The sequence below is a fragment of the Callorhinchus milii genome, unplaced genomic scaffold, assembly GCF_018977255.1.
Source record: "Callorhinchus milii isolate IMCB2004 unplaced genomic scaffold, IMCB_Cmil_1.0 Scaffold3, whole genome shotgun sequence".
NCBI classification, from domain to species: Eukaryota; Metazoa; Chordata; class Chondrichthyes; order Chimaeriformes; family Callorhinchidae; genus Callorhinchus; species Callorhinchus milii.
The window spans coordinates 59,840,800-59,858,773 of NW_024704744.1; the positions used below are offsets into that span (position 1 = coordinate 59,840,800).

Here is a 17,974-nt window from a genome sequence, read left to right on the forward strand (position 1 = left end):
GACCTTGCTGGTGAATGAGTGCAGCATTTGTCTATAAATATAGTCACTACACTTAACAATAATTACTTGCCATTTCAGCATGATAAGATACAACAGAAATGCAATTTATTTTTCCTCTATCTTACGATGTGTAGCTCAGAGGGCTGTTTCAAGCCATCTGGCTGAGCTCAAGGATTCAATTTCATTCACCCACCATCCCCCCGCAACACCATGAGGCTTGTTTGTCAGAATCACACAAAACCGATATGAGTGGCTCCATGTTACTCATGACTTAAGCTACCAAGATATTAGACAAAATAAAGAACTGTAAAGAGCTCCTTTTAGCAGAAATGTTTATACAGTTTTCATGGAATTTGCAAACAGGATTACATTCAGCCAAATCAGTAGCAGGACCTTGATTTGCCAAGAAATTAAATTTTGCTTATATCAGGAATTTACCTCATCAGAAACTTTGCTTCAAACTGTTACTGGCTGAGCCTCATTCCCAGCGCTGTTACTAGCCAAGTCCCATTCCCAGGACTGGTACTAGCTGAACTCAGTCCTCAGGACTGTCAAGCAAATGTATACGCATTTCCAACTGGGATCATTGAACCATTAGCTGAAGCACAAGAACAGGAGCAACCATTTTTAGTTCAAGACAGCTCAAATTTTTTTTAATTCCGTGGCAATACAAGGCGGTGCTACCATTTGAGCCTGAGCACCTGTGTTTTGTCAATGCCACTCCATGTGGCATTTTGATCTACTGAGCTTTAATAGAAAACTTTTTAACAACAACCACAACAACTTACATTGATAAAGTGCCTTTCATGTTGGGAGGATGTCCCAAGGTGCTGGGCAGCCAAGCATTTGCACCCGAGCTGGAGGTTGGGATCAGGAGGGGTGGAGGGCAGGGAGGAGAGCATAGGGGGGTAACTAAAGGCATGGTCGAAGAGGAAGGTCTTGAGACAGGCCTTGAAGGAGACAAAGGAGGGGGCGAGGCAAGGGATTTTCATTCTGGATTATGTACCTGCTTGGCCCTGAATATACAATACAAAATACATTTGTAAAGTGCCTTTCATGTCGGGAGGACATCCCAAGGCGCTGAACAGTCATGAATTTGGATCTGAGCGGGGTGGGGCGGGGGGTTGGGGCGGGGGGCGCGATGGGATCAGGGAGGGCAGAGAGGGTGGGAGGGTGACAGAAGGCACTGTCGAACAGGAGTCATGCCTTGAAGGAGGCAAGGGAGGGAGAGAGGCAATGGGAATATGGGATGGAGTTCCAAAGGGTAGGGGCTGAGAGGCTGAAGGCCCGACCACCGATGGTGGGGCGGGTCGGGCGGGGGACGTAGAGCAGACCGCAGCCTGCTGGGAGCGGACAGGTTAACACGGGGATTGTTAAGATGAGATCCTCATACAATTCAGTTTCAAACAAACAGATTTCTCCGTCCTGTTTGTCGCAGCAGTGGTGTAACCTTCACAGTGGATTGAATTGGTTATTGTAAATTATAAAGATTATGCTCAGCCACACTCGACCCTTGTTCTCATGGAATATAGGGCACAATATCTAATTACAACACTATTAAAGTGTCAGCCTGAGTGTTACTCCCTGCTGTACAGACAGAGTGTGGGACAATGAAACCGATAAAGACACATACATACAGCTATCATCACACAGTATTCAACTCATTCAACTTCATCATCACCTGAAAGCTGATTTAACAAAGAAATGTAACACTGTAAAATGGAGCACATGTACAGCCAGGTCCTAACTCTGGTGTTGTGCTGCTGAATGAGATTTTCCAAGAAGCACTCAATGAATAAATTAATTGGATGTAGTGAAATGTGACCAAGTGTATTAAAGTGATACAGTGACAAACAGCAATTGGAATGAGCCCAGGTTCAAGGGCAAACTGTTCCTGTGGCTGAGGCCCCTCCGTGTCTTATTTTCAGAGCGAGCGGTACAAAGATAGAGGAAAGCATTCCATTACGATAAGGATTTCCTTTAACCCGTTCACCACTCCTTAGCCTTCTGTAATAATAATCCATATATATGGTATAGCGCCTTATAATAATAATAATCCTTGCATTTGATATAGCGGTTTTCACATCTTCTAGACGTCTTAAAGCGCTTCACAGAATATACTGTAAAGTGAATTGACTGTATATTTGTGGATGAAATGCGGCAGCAAATTGCGCACAGCAGTGTCCCACAAACAGTCGTAGATTGAAAATGACCAATTTATTATTGTTTTATCTTGAGGGATTATTATCAGGTTTGTGGAGTAAGGAAACTGGTCCAAGGTTTCACCCTGCTGGGAATCAAACCCAGGCCTCTCTCTTTCAAAATGCTCTAACCACTGAGTTACAGGACTCCATGCCTTTTATGTCAGGAGGATGTCTCTTTCTGTAGGAAATGTGCAAGAACCTGCTGAAATGATTTTCTGCCTGTTTATACACACATAGGCACCAGACCATTTTGGAAGGCAAACGATTTTAAAAAAGGCTTTGGTTCCTTCACTTGCTCCCTAACAAGCAGCTGCCGGAGAAATTGCCTCCTGCACGACGACCTATGCAACTGTGAAAAACAGAACGGCCAAAGTAACCAGTTGCCAAACAACATTGTTTTATATGACAGCTGCTGACAAATATTGCTGACAAATCACACAGCCTCTCTGAACTATGTCCATTACACAGCCTCTCTCCGCCATGTGCATTACACAGCTTCTCTCCACCATGTCTAGTACACAACGTCTCTCCATTATGTCCTTCACACAGCCTCATCTATTACACAGCCTCTCCTCACAATGACATGCCCTTCACATTTGTAGAAGATACATTGCTATTCCTCTGGTGTAATTTTGCAGTGGGATTTCCACAGCACCACCTAGTTCTGACCATTTGGCAGAGTGACTGAAGTCTTGCAATTTGCATACCTGCCAAACTTCCAGGAGAAAAAAGCAGAAGATTTGTTAAAAAAGCAGATTTTTACATTTTAAATTCAAATATTGATTGACAGATCGTGGGGGTTTGACCAAAATGAAACCTGCCAATTGATTGTCTGTCTTATACATGATCAATTCGGATGTACAATTTTTTTTAAAACAACCTAACGCGATCTCCGCTCTAAAATATTTTTCTCCGTAATAAAAACAGAAGTCACTGGGAACACTCAGCAGGTCAGGCAGCATCTATGGAGAGAGGAAAGTAAGTTAACATTTCAGTCAGAACTGGTCATATTTTTAGTCTGCTTAGTTTTCCCCTTAGACCCATAGATGGACCTAAAAACTCACAGTCTATGTGGGTATGGATTTGCTAATTAAATGTTACAGAGCTTTTCTCTGCAGTCTTCTGGAGAACTGCGGAGCAGATTTGCTTGGGTGACATCTGGTGTGATGGTGCCCGCTGGCCGCTCGCCCTTCACAATATGTGCATCATCTGGCTATGGACAGGAGACCAAATTGAGAGGTAACTCTCCGATCCTCTGTCCATTGCATGTAGCAGAAAGCGAGTCTAACCCTAGCAGCGCAATACAGCAGGAGACCCGGACATATAACACACGAGAGTGTGCGTTTGATCAGCGGAGTCTACAAGCTGTATACAGGTGGTAATACCCCAGGATCCCTGTAAGCACCTCTGCTGAAAACATAACAGTCACAAAGCTTCACTTTGTTAGTTTCTTCTGCTGACATGGCGTGGTCCCAACACTCTGTCTGATCAGTACTGTTGCTATGGTGCGTTGCTAAGATTTCCTTACATTCTGCAAATATAATGCTTTAGAGTGCCGAGGTCTGCAATTACCCTGATTTATTCCTCGCCCCATTACTTCACGAAGCTTAAGTCAGACAACGATAACAGGAACTTTGGCCACAAATATCATTATAATGTTTCAATTCCAGTTCACATTCTTTTTTCGATATAATATTTGGGGGAGTGAGAGAGGGGGAATTGAAAACAAAATGAAAATAATGCATTGTAGAATTGAGCAAAAGAACAAAGAAGTGAGACACAAATTGATTGTGGGCTTCAGCAGATCAGGAAGCGCCCAGCCTCAAGGCAAAGATGAGCGTTAATCCCTGGATAAATCAATGTAAAGTCATTTTTGATTAAAAAAAACTCAACTTGTCACCCTCTTTCATGGCCACCTTCTTTGTGAAGGGTTTTAAGACATTATTCTATGGAAAGGATGCTATATACAGGTAGGCTGTTATTGTGCAAGCTTTCTGTTCCACCCTTGCCTTTAAGATGTCATTACAACATAATAATAATAATTCTTCCAATGAATATCGCGCCTTATCACACTATTGAAGCATCACAAAGCATTGCACTGTAAAGTGGATTGACTGTATATATGATACAGTTGCACACAGCAACGTCCCACAAACAGCCATGGAGTGAGAGATCGATTGTATTTTGGGTGGATTGTTAGCCAGGACACTGCGAGAAGTTCCCTTCTCTTTTTGAAACTCCATGGGATCTTTAACATCCACCTGAAAATACAGATGGGACTTCGGTTAACATCTCATACGAAGGCCAGCACCTCCGACAATGCAACACCCCCCCAGCATTGGATTGGAGTGTCAGCTCAGACTAAGTGATTCTAAGTCCCAATGTGGGGCTTCAACCCACAACCTTCTGACTCAGAGGCAAGAGTGAGCCAGGCTGACATACAAACCATGACCACTAGAAAGCGATCTGTCAATTGACTAATGACCAGGTTCTTATATATGGCTAGGTAAACAGAGGCATTTGGAGTAAGGAAACTTGCCTAAGGTTTCGCCCTGCCTAGGAATCAAACCTGGGTCCCCTCGTTTGTGAGGCTATATGAATGTAAGTTGTAATGTAAACCAACCTGTGGTCAGTCGATACCTTCAGTTATTGACTGTCCTTGTTGTTGATCGTGCCTGAGATAATCATCACTGCTAATAATTAACAAATCGCATGTTGCAATGTGCACCCAATGCACTCAAAAAGAAGTCTACATGTCAGGATAAAGTACATCTCCGAGGGTAATTCAACCACGTAACTTCCTCGAGGTGATCAATTGGTTAATTCCGCAGGACCCTCAATGAAAACCTCTTCGTAAATTATAAATATAAGGAGGATAAAGAGCACCTTGATTTTCACAGAAACTTGTGGCGAGACAGCAAATCAATTACTTTTTAAAATATTCCTTTGGAGTAATTTATTCTGACAAGTACCAGCAACACTGACTCCTTGTATTTTTGAAGCAGGCACACTTGTAATGGGCTCCGTGTACAAATCCTGCCATTTGTGCGGGAGAGAGGGAAACATCTGTAGGTTACGCTGGGAGGTTGTGTTGGGTGGGGAAAGACCAAGGTACAATCAGTCCTTTTACTGCTGAAAATTTGTGCACCCAGGAGGCTTTCACTCAGAGGCTATTCCAAAACTGTTTTTCAGAATCAATTTGTGTCAGTCTGGCTCGCCTCTAAGTCAGAAGGAAGTTAAGCGCCAAGTCAGGATTTGGAACTCATACAGTCTAGGCTAACACTCCAATATGGTGCTCGGGTGCACTGCATTGTTGGAGGTGCCATTCTTCTGATGAGACGTTAAACTGAGGTCCCATCTGCCAGTTCAGGTGGACATTAAAGATCCCATGGCACTGTTCAAGAAGAGAAGGGAGTTTCTCCTGGTGTCCTGGCCAACAATTCCCCAAATAAAATTGGTCACTCACTTCATGGCTGTTTGTGGAGAAATACTGTGTGCAAATTGGCTGCTGTGTTTGCCTACAAAACATTGTCACAGCTCTTTACAGTATATCCTGTGAAATACTTTGAGACGTCCTCCAGATGTGAAAGGCGACATATTGCCTGTGCTAGATGTGCTAGAGAAAGAGAGAGAGCCAAAGAGAGACAGCATGTGTGTGTGAGAGAGAGAAAGAAAGAGGAAGCCCAGAAAGAACAAGAGCACAAGAGCGAGATATTTCAATCTCGGCCTGTAAGCTTGCACCACTTGAAGGGAATCCAGCAACTAAATGATCTCGTCAGCCAAACTCACCAGCAGTCACAATACATCTACAAGACAAGTCTACCTGTGGGGCACTGCTTGCTGTCTAGTTATCTGTGCTGTGGTACGTGGGGGGAGTGGGTTATTCATTCCCTGACTTGTCGATTGTTAAAGATTTGGATTGCCAAAGGTTTGGATTGAACTTTTTGCAAACATGATGAATTGGCGAGTAAGTCACCAGGGATGGCGGGAATAGTGAACTGTTAGATGCATTTCTGGAGAAGCGTGCAAGGATTGGTGAGAAATTGGGGCTGTGTGGGGGAGGGAATGAAAGAATGGAGGAAGTAGGAAGGGAGCAGAACAGGTCGGGGAGAGATTGGATCAGAAAAATGCACTCTCACAAACACAGTACATAAAATGTGGACTGGTATCAGCCAGGAATGGGAAGCCTAGAAAACCTAAGGTGGAAATGCAGTGGAGCAAATGTCTGATGCCCAACAGTATTCCAGGCAGCGATTTGACTTTGTCAATAAATCCCGCAGTCCAGTGCAATTGAAATTCAGCTGCAGGAAAATTAATTGGAATAAATATGTTTTGTTCTAAATTTAATGAGCAAGTATCCTGCTAGTAACCAGCCTGAAAAGTGTAATTATTTATGAATGTGTATATATGTGTGTACACACACACACGTCTGTTAGTGTCCTGTTAATTGTGTCCTTCAGCATTATTCAGTGCATAGTTGCAGTGAGTCCATGTTTTCTTCATAAATTTACACTGCACAAGAGCCGGTCTGTGGAGCTGTGCATAATAATAATAATAATAATAATCCTTGCATTTGATATAGCGCTTTTCACGTCGGGAGGACGTCCCAAAGCGCTTCACAGAACACACTGTAAAGTGAATTGACTGTATATTTGTGGGCGAACGCGGCAGCCAATTGCGCACAGCAATGTCCCACAAACAGTTGTAGATTGAAAATGACCAATTTATTATTGTTTTTGGTTTTGGAGGGATTATTATTAGGCGTGTGGAGTAAGGAAACTTGCCCAAGGTTTCGCCCTGCCTGGAATTGAACTCAGGTCTCTCGCTTGCAAAGCGAGTGCTCTAACCACTGAGCTACAGGACTCCACAAAACACATAATTATTTATTGGTAGAGTCCAAGGATACTTGGGTATTGAGTCAAAGCAAAGCAGCACAGAGATCATGAGATAAGGCGTTGGAATCAATTATATCATTTGAGTAGGTAGGCACTGGGAGACCTCAAAAGTGCCTGAGCAGCACTGAAAACTGTGATCCTGAGGGAAAGTCTTAAAATTAAAGCTGTGAATTAGCTCAGGTCTAAAGTGCTGAGGTAAAGTTTGGATGAGAGTGAAACTATTCAAGGCGGGGAAGACTTAGTCTACATCTGCGAGGTAGTTGGGGGTCAAATGATCGTCGTGAGGGATCAATGAGTTGGAGAACTCACATGAAGCACAGGTCCCAGGAAAGCAGTCACGAGGGCAGTAAATTTTGATTCCCGACAGACATTGTGTGCCAGTGCTCCACCGGATGATGCCTTTACCCATATGCCCTGAAGATCCCTTAGCTTAAAATAAATTTTAAAAAATATAGGAACAGGTCAAGCTCCTTCCACATAAAGTCATTGTGAATTGCTGTCAAGTGCAGTGGGGTCTGTCAAGAAAAGGCACATGTCACAAGATCGGTGATAAAGAAGGCCCTTCGGCCCATCTGATCGCATCCTCCCATACAGCATCAAGTCACTTTCTAATTGAGTCCAGTGTCCTGGTCTCAACCACACTTCCTGGCAATCTGTTATAGTTGTTTATTACCGTCTGAGTAAAGACAAACTTCCTGGTTTATGTCTTGAAATTGTCCTTTACAACTCAAAACCTATGCCGTCTTGTTTACCTTTTCAATCTCAATTAAAATTTTATACACCTCTATAAGGTCCCTCTGAGTTGTCCTCTTGGGGCTGATTTCTTCCCCCCACATTCCCCTTCCCCAAACACGGCTGGTTCCCCTTTAAATCAGAAGGAGGGGAGAAAGGAACCCCTTACCGAGGAAGCTGATCCAACATTATTTTGTGCATCAATTTAAAACCAGATGTTTTGTGTGTTTTCTAATTCCAATCTGACACGCAGAGCCTGCGATTCCGTTGTGTGCAATCTCCTCCATGACGAACACATACAGTAAATGGAGAGTGTGGGGTTTCCAAATGTGCGATTAGTTTCTTTAAAATATTTATTCTGCCTCTTGTGCAGTATCTGGAGACCTGAAATGATCAGGATCACCAGCTGCAGCTGTCAGGGTTCCTTTGTGCCCCATTTAAAATGCAGAAGGACATAACAGGGAAATCAATGTGGCCACTGGAACACATTCAATGTTACTTTTGAGCAAGAGCCAACGAGGGCCATGAGGCTGGCCAGTCACTCTCGAATATCGCTGTTAATTCCAACGCTCTGGAAGCACATACTTCCCTCAAACATTTATTCAGGGGAAATGGCAAAAGGACAAAGTAGTTTAGCAATATTCAGTCACGATCCTCAGCTCTGAACAGTTGCTGTGCTTTTACAAACAGAAATTCAGCCCTCTTCTCTTCTAAGGAGCTAATCTGCGGGTTAATTGTTAATGACATTGCTGAGCATGCAAACAATAGCTTGCATTTATATAGTACCTTTCACCTGGAGCAGTGCCTCGGAGTGCTTACAACCATGCATGCAAACACACACACACACACACACAGGCAAACACATCCAGATGCATACAAATACAGACAGATGCTTGCAAACACACTCACACAGGCAAACACATCCAGATGCATGCAAACACAGACACACAGATGAAAACACACTCACGCAGGCAAACACATCCAGATGTATGTAAATACAGACACCTACGTAAACACATAAATAATAATAATAATAATCTTTGCATTTGATATAGCGCTTTTCACGTCGGGAGGACGTCCCAAAGCGCTTCACAGAATATACTGTAAAGTGAATTGAATGGCTGAGAGCTCGCTCAGCAATGGTGGGTGGGGCGGCAGAGGGTATGACTACTCAAATGCCCTCCTCGCTGGTCTCCCCTGCTCCACTATTCACAACTAATTCAAAACTCCACCGCTCGCTTTCTCACCCGCACTAAACTCTGTACCTCCAGTACCCTAGTCCTTGTCAAACTCCATTGGCTCCCAGTCACAGGGTGGATTGACTTCAAGATTCTTACTCTTGTATTTAAATGCCTTCACGTCCTGGCACCCCCCCATCTCTCCAACCTGCTCTCCCCCTACACTACTACCCGCTGCCTCCGCTCGATTGGCTTTGGCCTCCTTCGTTACCCGGACTGTCTGCCCCACCATCGGCAGCCGTGCTTTCAGCCACTACGCCCCAAAGCTGTGGAACTCTCTCCCTCAATCCCGTCGCCTTGCCCCCTCTCCCCATTTTCAGGTCGCGTTTGAAGACTTTCCTCTTTGACCGTGCCCGCGGTCACCTGCCCGCGGCCCCGGCTTGGCATCGGGCTCCGCCACTGTTAAGTGCTCCAAAAGGTCATCTGGCGTGAAGGGCGCTATATAAATGCAAGTTGTTATTGTATGAAGCAGGAAGTAGGGTCAAAGAGGCAGGGTTTGACCTGTTCAGATTAGCGACCACATACTACTGTACATTGATTTTGTTACAACAGGAAAGCACTTTCAAAAGGAGGTATTGCTGCCAGGCAAATTTTCCACTGTAATCATTAATTAATTACTCTTACAAAAGTGGAGTCTAATTTGTAATATTTGTTGGGTTAATTTGCAAATTTCATAATCCAATATTCACAAACCAGAAGTCACAATTAACACATCAAATCTAATTTGTTAATATTGAATTGAAACATGCTACATTTTTTTTAAATGCTTAAAATTGTAAATTGTATGTTTAGACACTATTGCTCACTTCATCCGCTTCCCCCACCCCCCACCACACACACACACAAAAAAATGATTTTCTTCCATCTAGAGACAAAGTTGTCACTTCCAGCATGAAAACGTATCTCAAGTGCTGTCTCATAGGTAGGCCACGTAGTCAAACATATGTGACAGATTCATTATTAATCAGCTTTGGCTAACGGACCAAAGTTTAAAGCATATTTGATCCTGGAATTTCAGGTCTCCACAAAGCAGAGAGACAGATGCTGTAAGTCATTTGATGCACCAGAATCAGATGAGGACAAGAGTCCTATTACAATCCTTGTGTTGATAAAGTGCCTTTCACGTTGCAAGGATATCTCAAAATGCTTCCCTGGATTTACTATAAAGTGTAGCGACTATGTGCTTTGTATGTGATCACAGGAGCCCGCATTATGACCTGAGCCCATGAAGATAACCGTTCAAGCTTTATAATAATAATTCTTGCATTTGATATAGCGCCTATCATGTCTCCGAGATGTCTCAAAGCGCTTCACAGAATATACTGTAAAGTGAATTGACTGCATCACCCTCTCTCTCCCCTTTTCTAAGTCCCGCCTGAAACACTACCCTGTGTGGAGGGTGCTATCTAAGTGCAAGTTGTTGTTGTACATTTTGTGGGCGAACAATGGCAGCCAATTGTGCATAGCAGTGTCTCACAAACAAGTCAGGGATTTTTTGAAGGAATTATTACCCCCGGATAAGCGATCCACCAATCGACTAACAACCGGGTTCCTACTTACTGCTAGGTAAACAGAGGCATGTGGAGTAAGGAAACTTGCCCAACATTTCGCCCTGATGGGAATAGAACCCAGGTCTCGTGCTTGCGAAGCGTGTGCTGCAACCGCTCAGCTACAGGTTCCCACAACCACTGAGCTACAGGACTCCACTACTTAATTCCACTAGTTAAAGCTACTTTGATTTTTAAAACGTTTCACAGAACTTCTCACTGCCTGCATTTTGTTCTGGAAAGAGTGACAATCGTTCTCTGGAAAATAACTCACCTCTTATCTGTCTAGAACATTTAAAAAAATCTTTGTTGTAATATTTTAAATAAAGAAGTCTTTGCAAAAACCTTCCCAACTTTAATTATATAAATATATGATTAATTATTATTTATGGTTGTTATTAATTATAGTGCTAATTATTATTTATGAATGATAAATTATTGAAAATTATTATAGATAATAAATTGTCTGAATGTATCACTGCTTCAAAGAGCTGTGAGGTGTATCTAGAGAGTAGCCTTGCAGACCTGAGAAGATGTGAGGTTGAATTGTGGTGTGTGTTCAAGTTAGCACAGGGCAAAGAGTAAAATAAACCACGCAAAACATTTCTACCGCTGGTGTACAGAAGCCAAGGGCGAAGGGCAGATTAAGAAAGTAATTAAAAATAGCAGGTAGCTGGACAGACATTGACAGGCTCCAACCCATCAGTGAGCAGAGGAGGGTAAGCTGAACACCACTGGACTTCTAAAGAGCTGCGGTATGGTCAGAGAGCGCAGACTGACCTCCAGCATGTCGTAGCTCTCAGAAACCTGCCTCACCAAGTGCTGTAAACACCACCAAGAGGTCACTGCTCAGTGAAGCAGGAGCTGTGCCCACACCACAACATACACACAGCCACATCACTTTACAATGCATCCTAGGAAGCATTTTGAGAAGTCTTGAAGACATGATAAAGAACTGTACCGCACGCAAGGATTATTATTGTAAAACCCTTTAGCAGCAAAAGGCAGTTGGCAATTTACATTCTTGAAACAAAATGGAGTGGACTGCTACACAACAAACATGTTGCTCGACTCTTGTTTAAACTGAACACATTTTTCAACTCAATACATTAATATACAATGAACCCAGCACCTCAGGCTCCCCCAGTGTAATTTACTGATGAGCACAGGGGAGTGTGTGTGGGGGTGGGTGTGTGTGAGAAAATGACTTTCCCCCAGGATACTACAGATCTGTGAGCAGCCCAAGGTGACTTGCCCTATCCCTGTGGGCTTCCAGGGAGCCTCTGCTCAGCACATCCTCATCGGGCAGGGTAAGGCATACCCAAGGGGAAGCTACTCTCTCCCTCCCTCGAACATGTTCCCCAAACTTGCCATTTCAGTGCATTCAGCAATTCAAGGAAGAGCTCCAACCAATCTAATTACATTGCAAGATACAATATAATTTACAGCGGCTTTCACGTCAGGAGGATGCCTCAAAGCTCTTTGCACAGCTAGCTGGGCACCTGAGCTGGCAGGTGGGTGGTGAGAGCCGAATAGGGTGGGGAGGAGGGAAAATGCCTGAATCACAAATCACAAATCCACACTTGTATTTACCAATACAAAGAGTGATCAAAGAGGCAAGTTTTGAGGCAGGCTTTACAAGTGGGGAGGGAGTCCAGGATGGAGAATGACTGAAAGCGGGATGGGGGAGGGAAGCATTTTAAAAAAACGCTTTAAATTTGAAAACGTTCAATTGATATTTTTTACAAGAAGTTCACTGTGCTTTAATGAAAACTGTACATTCTGAAAAGATTGTCATGTTACAAGCTAATTGTGAAACTCTTGGTCTGCATGGTCACCTCCATCTCCAGCAGTCACATTAATTATTACTTTACAATAGTTTTTTGGCACTATTCCATTTCCAATTCCTGGAACTTATCCTCGGGGATGTTGCAAAACCAGTAATTACCATGCTCAACACTGAAGAACGTAGGATTGTGTTTTTAAAGCACTGCCCTTTCTCTCTCTCTCTCTCTCTGGCAACCACTGGTCACATCACATTGTTGGAAGAGTAATGGTAACTTTCATAATTCATCGAGACAGTTTCAGAATTCTCCATTGCATTAGCAATGAAAGCAGTTTGTATTGGTAAATGAAAGTGTGGATTTGTATTTATGTTTTTTTTTGGTTAGTTGGGTCTCTGACACATGAACCACCCCCCACCCTCCACTCCAACAATGCTTAAGAATATTCAACTAGACTGAGAGTCCCAAGTATGTCATCTGCACATGGAAATGACTGTGTCTGAAGTGGAACACACATTCTCTCCTTGCTGTCATTGGCAATGCCCTGGAGCACTGTGGACCACCTGGTTCAGGAACCCAACCAAAACCACCACAAAGGATTGACTAGATTCAAACAATGTTTTGCCAATAATTTCACCTTGGAGCCAGCTGAGATCCAAGGAGGATTTAACTTTTACTGGCAAAAAAATGATTAAGAAATTGATCAGGTCAGTCAACACAGTACAGCAACCAGCCTGTTCAGACCTTTGCAGGGGATGGATGAAAAAGTCTTTAATCGGGTGCAGATTTCATGCTCCTTTTCCAAATCCCAGGGTAAAAATTATTTTATAAGAACATAAGAATTTGCTAGGTGAAAGAAGACCACGGTCCATCTAATTGCCTTCCACCATTCTGGCAGTTGCTTGACATGTCATGTCCCAAACTATATACTGTATCCCAAGATATTATTTTCTAGCAGAAATCTATTTAATTTGTTCTTGAAATAAACAAAATTTTTTGCTTCCACTGTCTCCCTAGTTTACTCCTCGCTCACTGAAGTAGTCTTTCCACAGATTTGTTCTGAATTTACCCCCCGCTTCAATCGCAGGCCATGTCCTCTGGTTCTAGTAGTAAAAACTTTCCAACTCTAAAGCTGTGTCTTCTTGTTCTACTGTCTTGGTGCATCCTAAAGTATTGTTCTCTGTTTACTTTTTCATTCCCAATTAAAATTTTATAAAGCTCTGCAAGGTCCCTTGTGAGATGGCTCCTTTCAAGGATGAGGAGCCCTAGCTTGTCTAATTGTTGCTTGTAGCTCATTCCTCTAACACTGGGGATCATCCTGATTGCTCTCCTCCGCACCACCTCTAGGGTCTGGGCACCCCACTTCCATCAGCCAGAGCTCTCAGTAGTTCAGAATCTACTACATACTCACTGCAGGCAACGAAAAGACTCCAGCAGTGAGTAGGAGTGAGCAGCTAAATGGGCATACTGAGAAAAATCAGGAGGTAGCAAGGACTCAATGAAACTAGTGTCTGGGATCTCTTAGCAAAAGCCAAGAAATGAGCAAAAGAATGGTGTGTGGCATCAAGGCATTATCGGATCAAAGGATACATGAGAAAGAAATTTTCAAAACAATCATTAAAAAATAGACAAGGGGGCGATTCCAGGAGCAGCAGCAGAACACTTAGTTCACTGAAATGAACAAAAAAAAGTAAACCGTTTCAAATTCTACTGTGAATCCTCCAAAATCCATAAACACAAGATCCTTTCACCATCTTATGGTGCCCTTGCTGACCTTTTTCAAACCATGAACATTTCATTGTGCATTTTTCAGCACACCCCGAGCCTTTAATTGCCAGCTGTCAAGTAATCAAGTGCAAATCACCAAGCAAATCCTAGGTAACACACAGCCACCACGTTTGCCTGAGATATATCGTCCGACTGGGAACACATCCCATTCTGCTCAGTGATTCCTTATCAGGGTGCAAACTAAACTCGTGGGAGTGTATCGGGTAATATGCAAACAGTTGCAGTTGTAACAGCCACAAGGTTTGCTTCAACTGACTCACTGCAAAGAAGTGATGAAATAATTTCTCCAGACCCCGCTGTAATCATCAGCTTCTAACTACTTCTAACCATGCTCACTAACTACTGCCCCATCTCCAACCTCCCTTTCCTTTCCAAGGTCCTTGAAAGAGTTGTTGCTTTGCAGCGTCTCTCCTTCCTCTTCTGCCACTCCCTTTAGAAGCTGTCCAATTGGGTTTCTGTGCTGCCCACAGCATGGAAACAGCCCCGGTCAATGTAACAAGGTAGTTCCCTAACTCTATCTCTCTGCTTCCACCCTCAACCTCATCCAGGACCACTGATATCCTGACAGAATGTCTGTCAGACATCAAGTCCTGGATGAAAGCCAACATACAGTTGAATGTCAGCCAGACCGAGGCCCTCCTGATTGGCTCGCGCCAGCGCCTTCGCACTTCAGGCACTGACAGCATCAGCATCCACGGATGCACACTCCACCTCACCAAGCCAGTCAGGAACCCGGGCATCTCGTTTGACCCTCAAATGGCATTTCTCCCCCACATTCGTGCCATGAACCCGCTCTGCCTTCCCTTGCCTCCGCAACATTGCCCGACCCCGCTACTGCCTCACCTCTCAGACCGCCAAATTCTTCATACATGCCTTCATTACGTCCAGGCTCGACTATTCTAACACCCTGCTTGTTGGCCTTCCCAACGCTTCCCTCTACAAGCTGCAGATCATCCAGAACTCCCTCAGAGGATCGAGTTCAAAATACTTGTCCTCACCTTCAAGGCCCCCATGGCCTTCCCCCCGCCTACCTCTCTGACCTGCTAACCTTTTATCAACCTGTCCTCGCCCTCCGCTCAGCATGTCCGGCCTGCCTTACTGTCGGGTCTTCAGCCTCTCTGCCCCACCCTCTAGAACTCCATCCCACATTCCTTCATCTTGCTCCGTCTCTTGCCTACTTCAAGGCACGCCACAAAACCCTCCTCTTCGACCGTGCTTTTGACCACCCTCCCTGATCTCAACCCCGACCTCTCCCCCCCTGGTCCTAATCCATGACTGTTCAGCACCTTGGGACGTTCTCCCAACGTGAAACGTGCTTTGCGAATGTAATTTTGTACTGTATAAACTCCCTTATCTTATCAAAGTGTCTGAGATGCTGTTCTATGTGACTGGCATTTTATAAATGTAAGTTGCTGTTGTTGGAAAAAAAATCTGAGATCCCAAGACATGGACGCTTAAGTTTTTTTATACGAAGTAAAGAATCGGTGCTGTACAGTTTTTAAGATGTGCAATCTTTACTGCAAAATCCGGAGCTGGACATTTATAAGGTTCATCGGCATCACTGAAATGCTGCAGCCCAATAACAGCAGCTGTGGGTGACAGACAGTGCCCACGAGCGGCTAGTTCATATCGCACTGCAATAATTCCCATGGAACACCATAACAGGCCATTCGCTGTTAATTCACAGCCGACATATGCCAGTGTTGACTGTGATACAGCTTGTTGTGGCTGTATCACAGATCTGTGGGATGCTTGCTCATTTTCCTGTTCATTTAATCGTTACATATTCACCGCTTTAATTATTCATCAAAAGCAACATTGCATGTGGTTCCTCTCCACCCCCCAGATTAACAAGTGCTGGGTGTGTCTCACATCAGCAAACATGATTGCCAGCTACTTAGTGGGAGAAGAAGCTGCTTAAATTTCAGACAATGATATGTATGTATTATACTTGCTTCGCTGCTGATACCAGCTGATGAAGGTGCTTATTTTGACAGTCAGCAGCAGTGAGCAATACTTACACTGCAGTCCACAACCTCTGCTCGAGGAAGGCAGGCCAGGTCATTTGGCTCTTTTACTAATACTGAAAAAGCAAATGGGGCACAAGGAAAAGATGGGTCAATAGGGATGAGTGGAGGCAGCACGGACACGATGGGCCCAATGGCCTTCTGTGCTACAAATGTCTTTGGGAAAGACGGAGCCTGTGGCTATCATGAACTCTTTTTAAGCCATCGGTGGCTCATTGCATAAACTCATCTTGTCTGATACACAGCCAGAGCCTGGAAAGTTCCTAGGTTTGACAGTGACCTTGCTGAATTAACTCATCTCAGCTAGAGTGGTGCTGGGAGCTCTGCAATTGGCCTCAGTGCACTTACCCCCTTCCCCTCGGGCCAGGGAGGTGAGAATCAGCCTGGATTACTGCTCGCATCTCAATCTCCCTGCTGGGAAGTGAACGTGTTTGAATGTCATGCGAGCACAGGATCAGACTTGTTCTGTGAGGTCGATCCAAGGTCGATCGTCCTGTTAGCACTCACTGGGGTCTGACACAGTGCCATTAGAAAGACATAGAGAAAAAGATCCACTATGACGATTTAGCCTAGAGCAGTCTGGAACCATCTCCCAGTACAAGGGGTACAGGAGCAGAAGAGGGCAAAGGAGAAAAATACTTTTATTGGCAGGGGCTTTTTAAATCATTAGTAAGACCAGTTTATCTACACGAGCATGCATCCTCTACCATTGTGCTCCTCAGTGCTTGCCACTTCTACGGCAGATTATGCTTGCTCTCTGTTTACTGACAGAGCAGTGATTAACAGTGGACAGTACAGAGCAGTTTCCTCAGCCATGATGTTCCCTTCCTCCATGTGGCCAGCTCCTCCTCTTTTCACCATGTGTGAGACTAGGAAACGCCTATTAGTGTTCACACCGACAGCCCCACACCCACAGGTCCACAGAGCAATGGGCACAGACCCAACCTGCGGTGCTAAGCAGGCTGCGAACTCCAAGGACGAGATAACATTAGTGGTTTCATGCTAATTCGGGCTGTATTGAAGTAACAACTGTCAAAATAATTTCCACTTCACAAATGCGACTAATCTCATTATTACAGATACACATCATTAAGAGTGTTATTCCAGCTAAAACGTTATTTGAAATAAAGATCCACACTTATCGGAGAGATGATACAACTGAAATATTAACTCCTTTGCTCAGTGAGGATCAAGCTCTCCCTCCCCACCACCCGCACTTGCGGTACCTGGTGGATCAGCTTGCTTAGCTCAGACTCACAGCGTTGGTGTGATGTGTGAGCTGATTGCTGTCAGCCCAAAGCACAGGCCATGGATGATCCAGCCATTGATCATCGTACCATTTCGGGCTTGGGAAGCCAAATGGGGTTTCACACAGCGGTCGATTCAAACACACGAGCGATGGAATTCAAACCTCAACTAATTTGAATTTAATTTCGCAGACAAAGGCAGAGAGAAACTACACTGCACTTTGAAAGCGTCTGTTCCAATGCTTAGGTGCACACTTGACTAAAATAAGGCTTTCAAATACAGTTGAGTCTGGCCCTACCATGGCCCAATATCCACATAAACACACAATTTCCTGTGGAGCTAACTATACAGTGCTCATGTGCAGTTAACCCTCACCAATTTTCCCCCCTCTCGTCCAGGGGCAATGAATCCAATTATAGCGCTCCTATTGAAGCGCTTTGAGACGTCCTCCCGACGTGAAAGGTGCTATAGAAATGTAACTTGTTGCTGTTGTTATTCTGTTACACCGACT

At 44.1% G+C, this 17,974-nt stretch overlaps 1 protein-coding gene across 4 annotated transcripts in view; it reads right to left on the reverse strand.

Annotated features, from left to right (window-relative positions):
- The window catches only part of smyd3 (SET and MYND domain containing 3), a 400,254-nt gene that overhangs the window by 81,113 nt on the left and 301,167 nt on the right, over window positions 1–17,974 (reverse strand). Inside the window, exon 1 of one of the 4 annotated variants that reach the window (XM_042332903.1) lies at window positions 11,397–11,433. The exons of the other annotated variants lie outside the window; for them this stretch is intronic. Within the exon in view, the coding sequence (XP_042188837.1) occupies window positions 11,397–11,405 (9 nt within the window). The 5' untranslated portion in view covers window positions 11,406–11,433. Of the gene's footprint in view, window positions 1–11,396; window positions 11,434–17,974 lie in introns of those variants that run through there. 4 annotated transcript variants of the gene reach the window in all.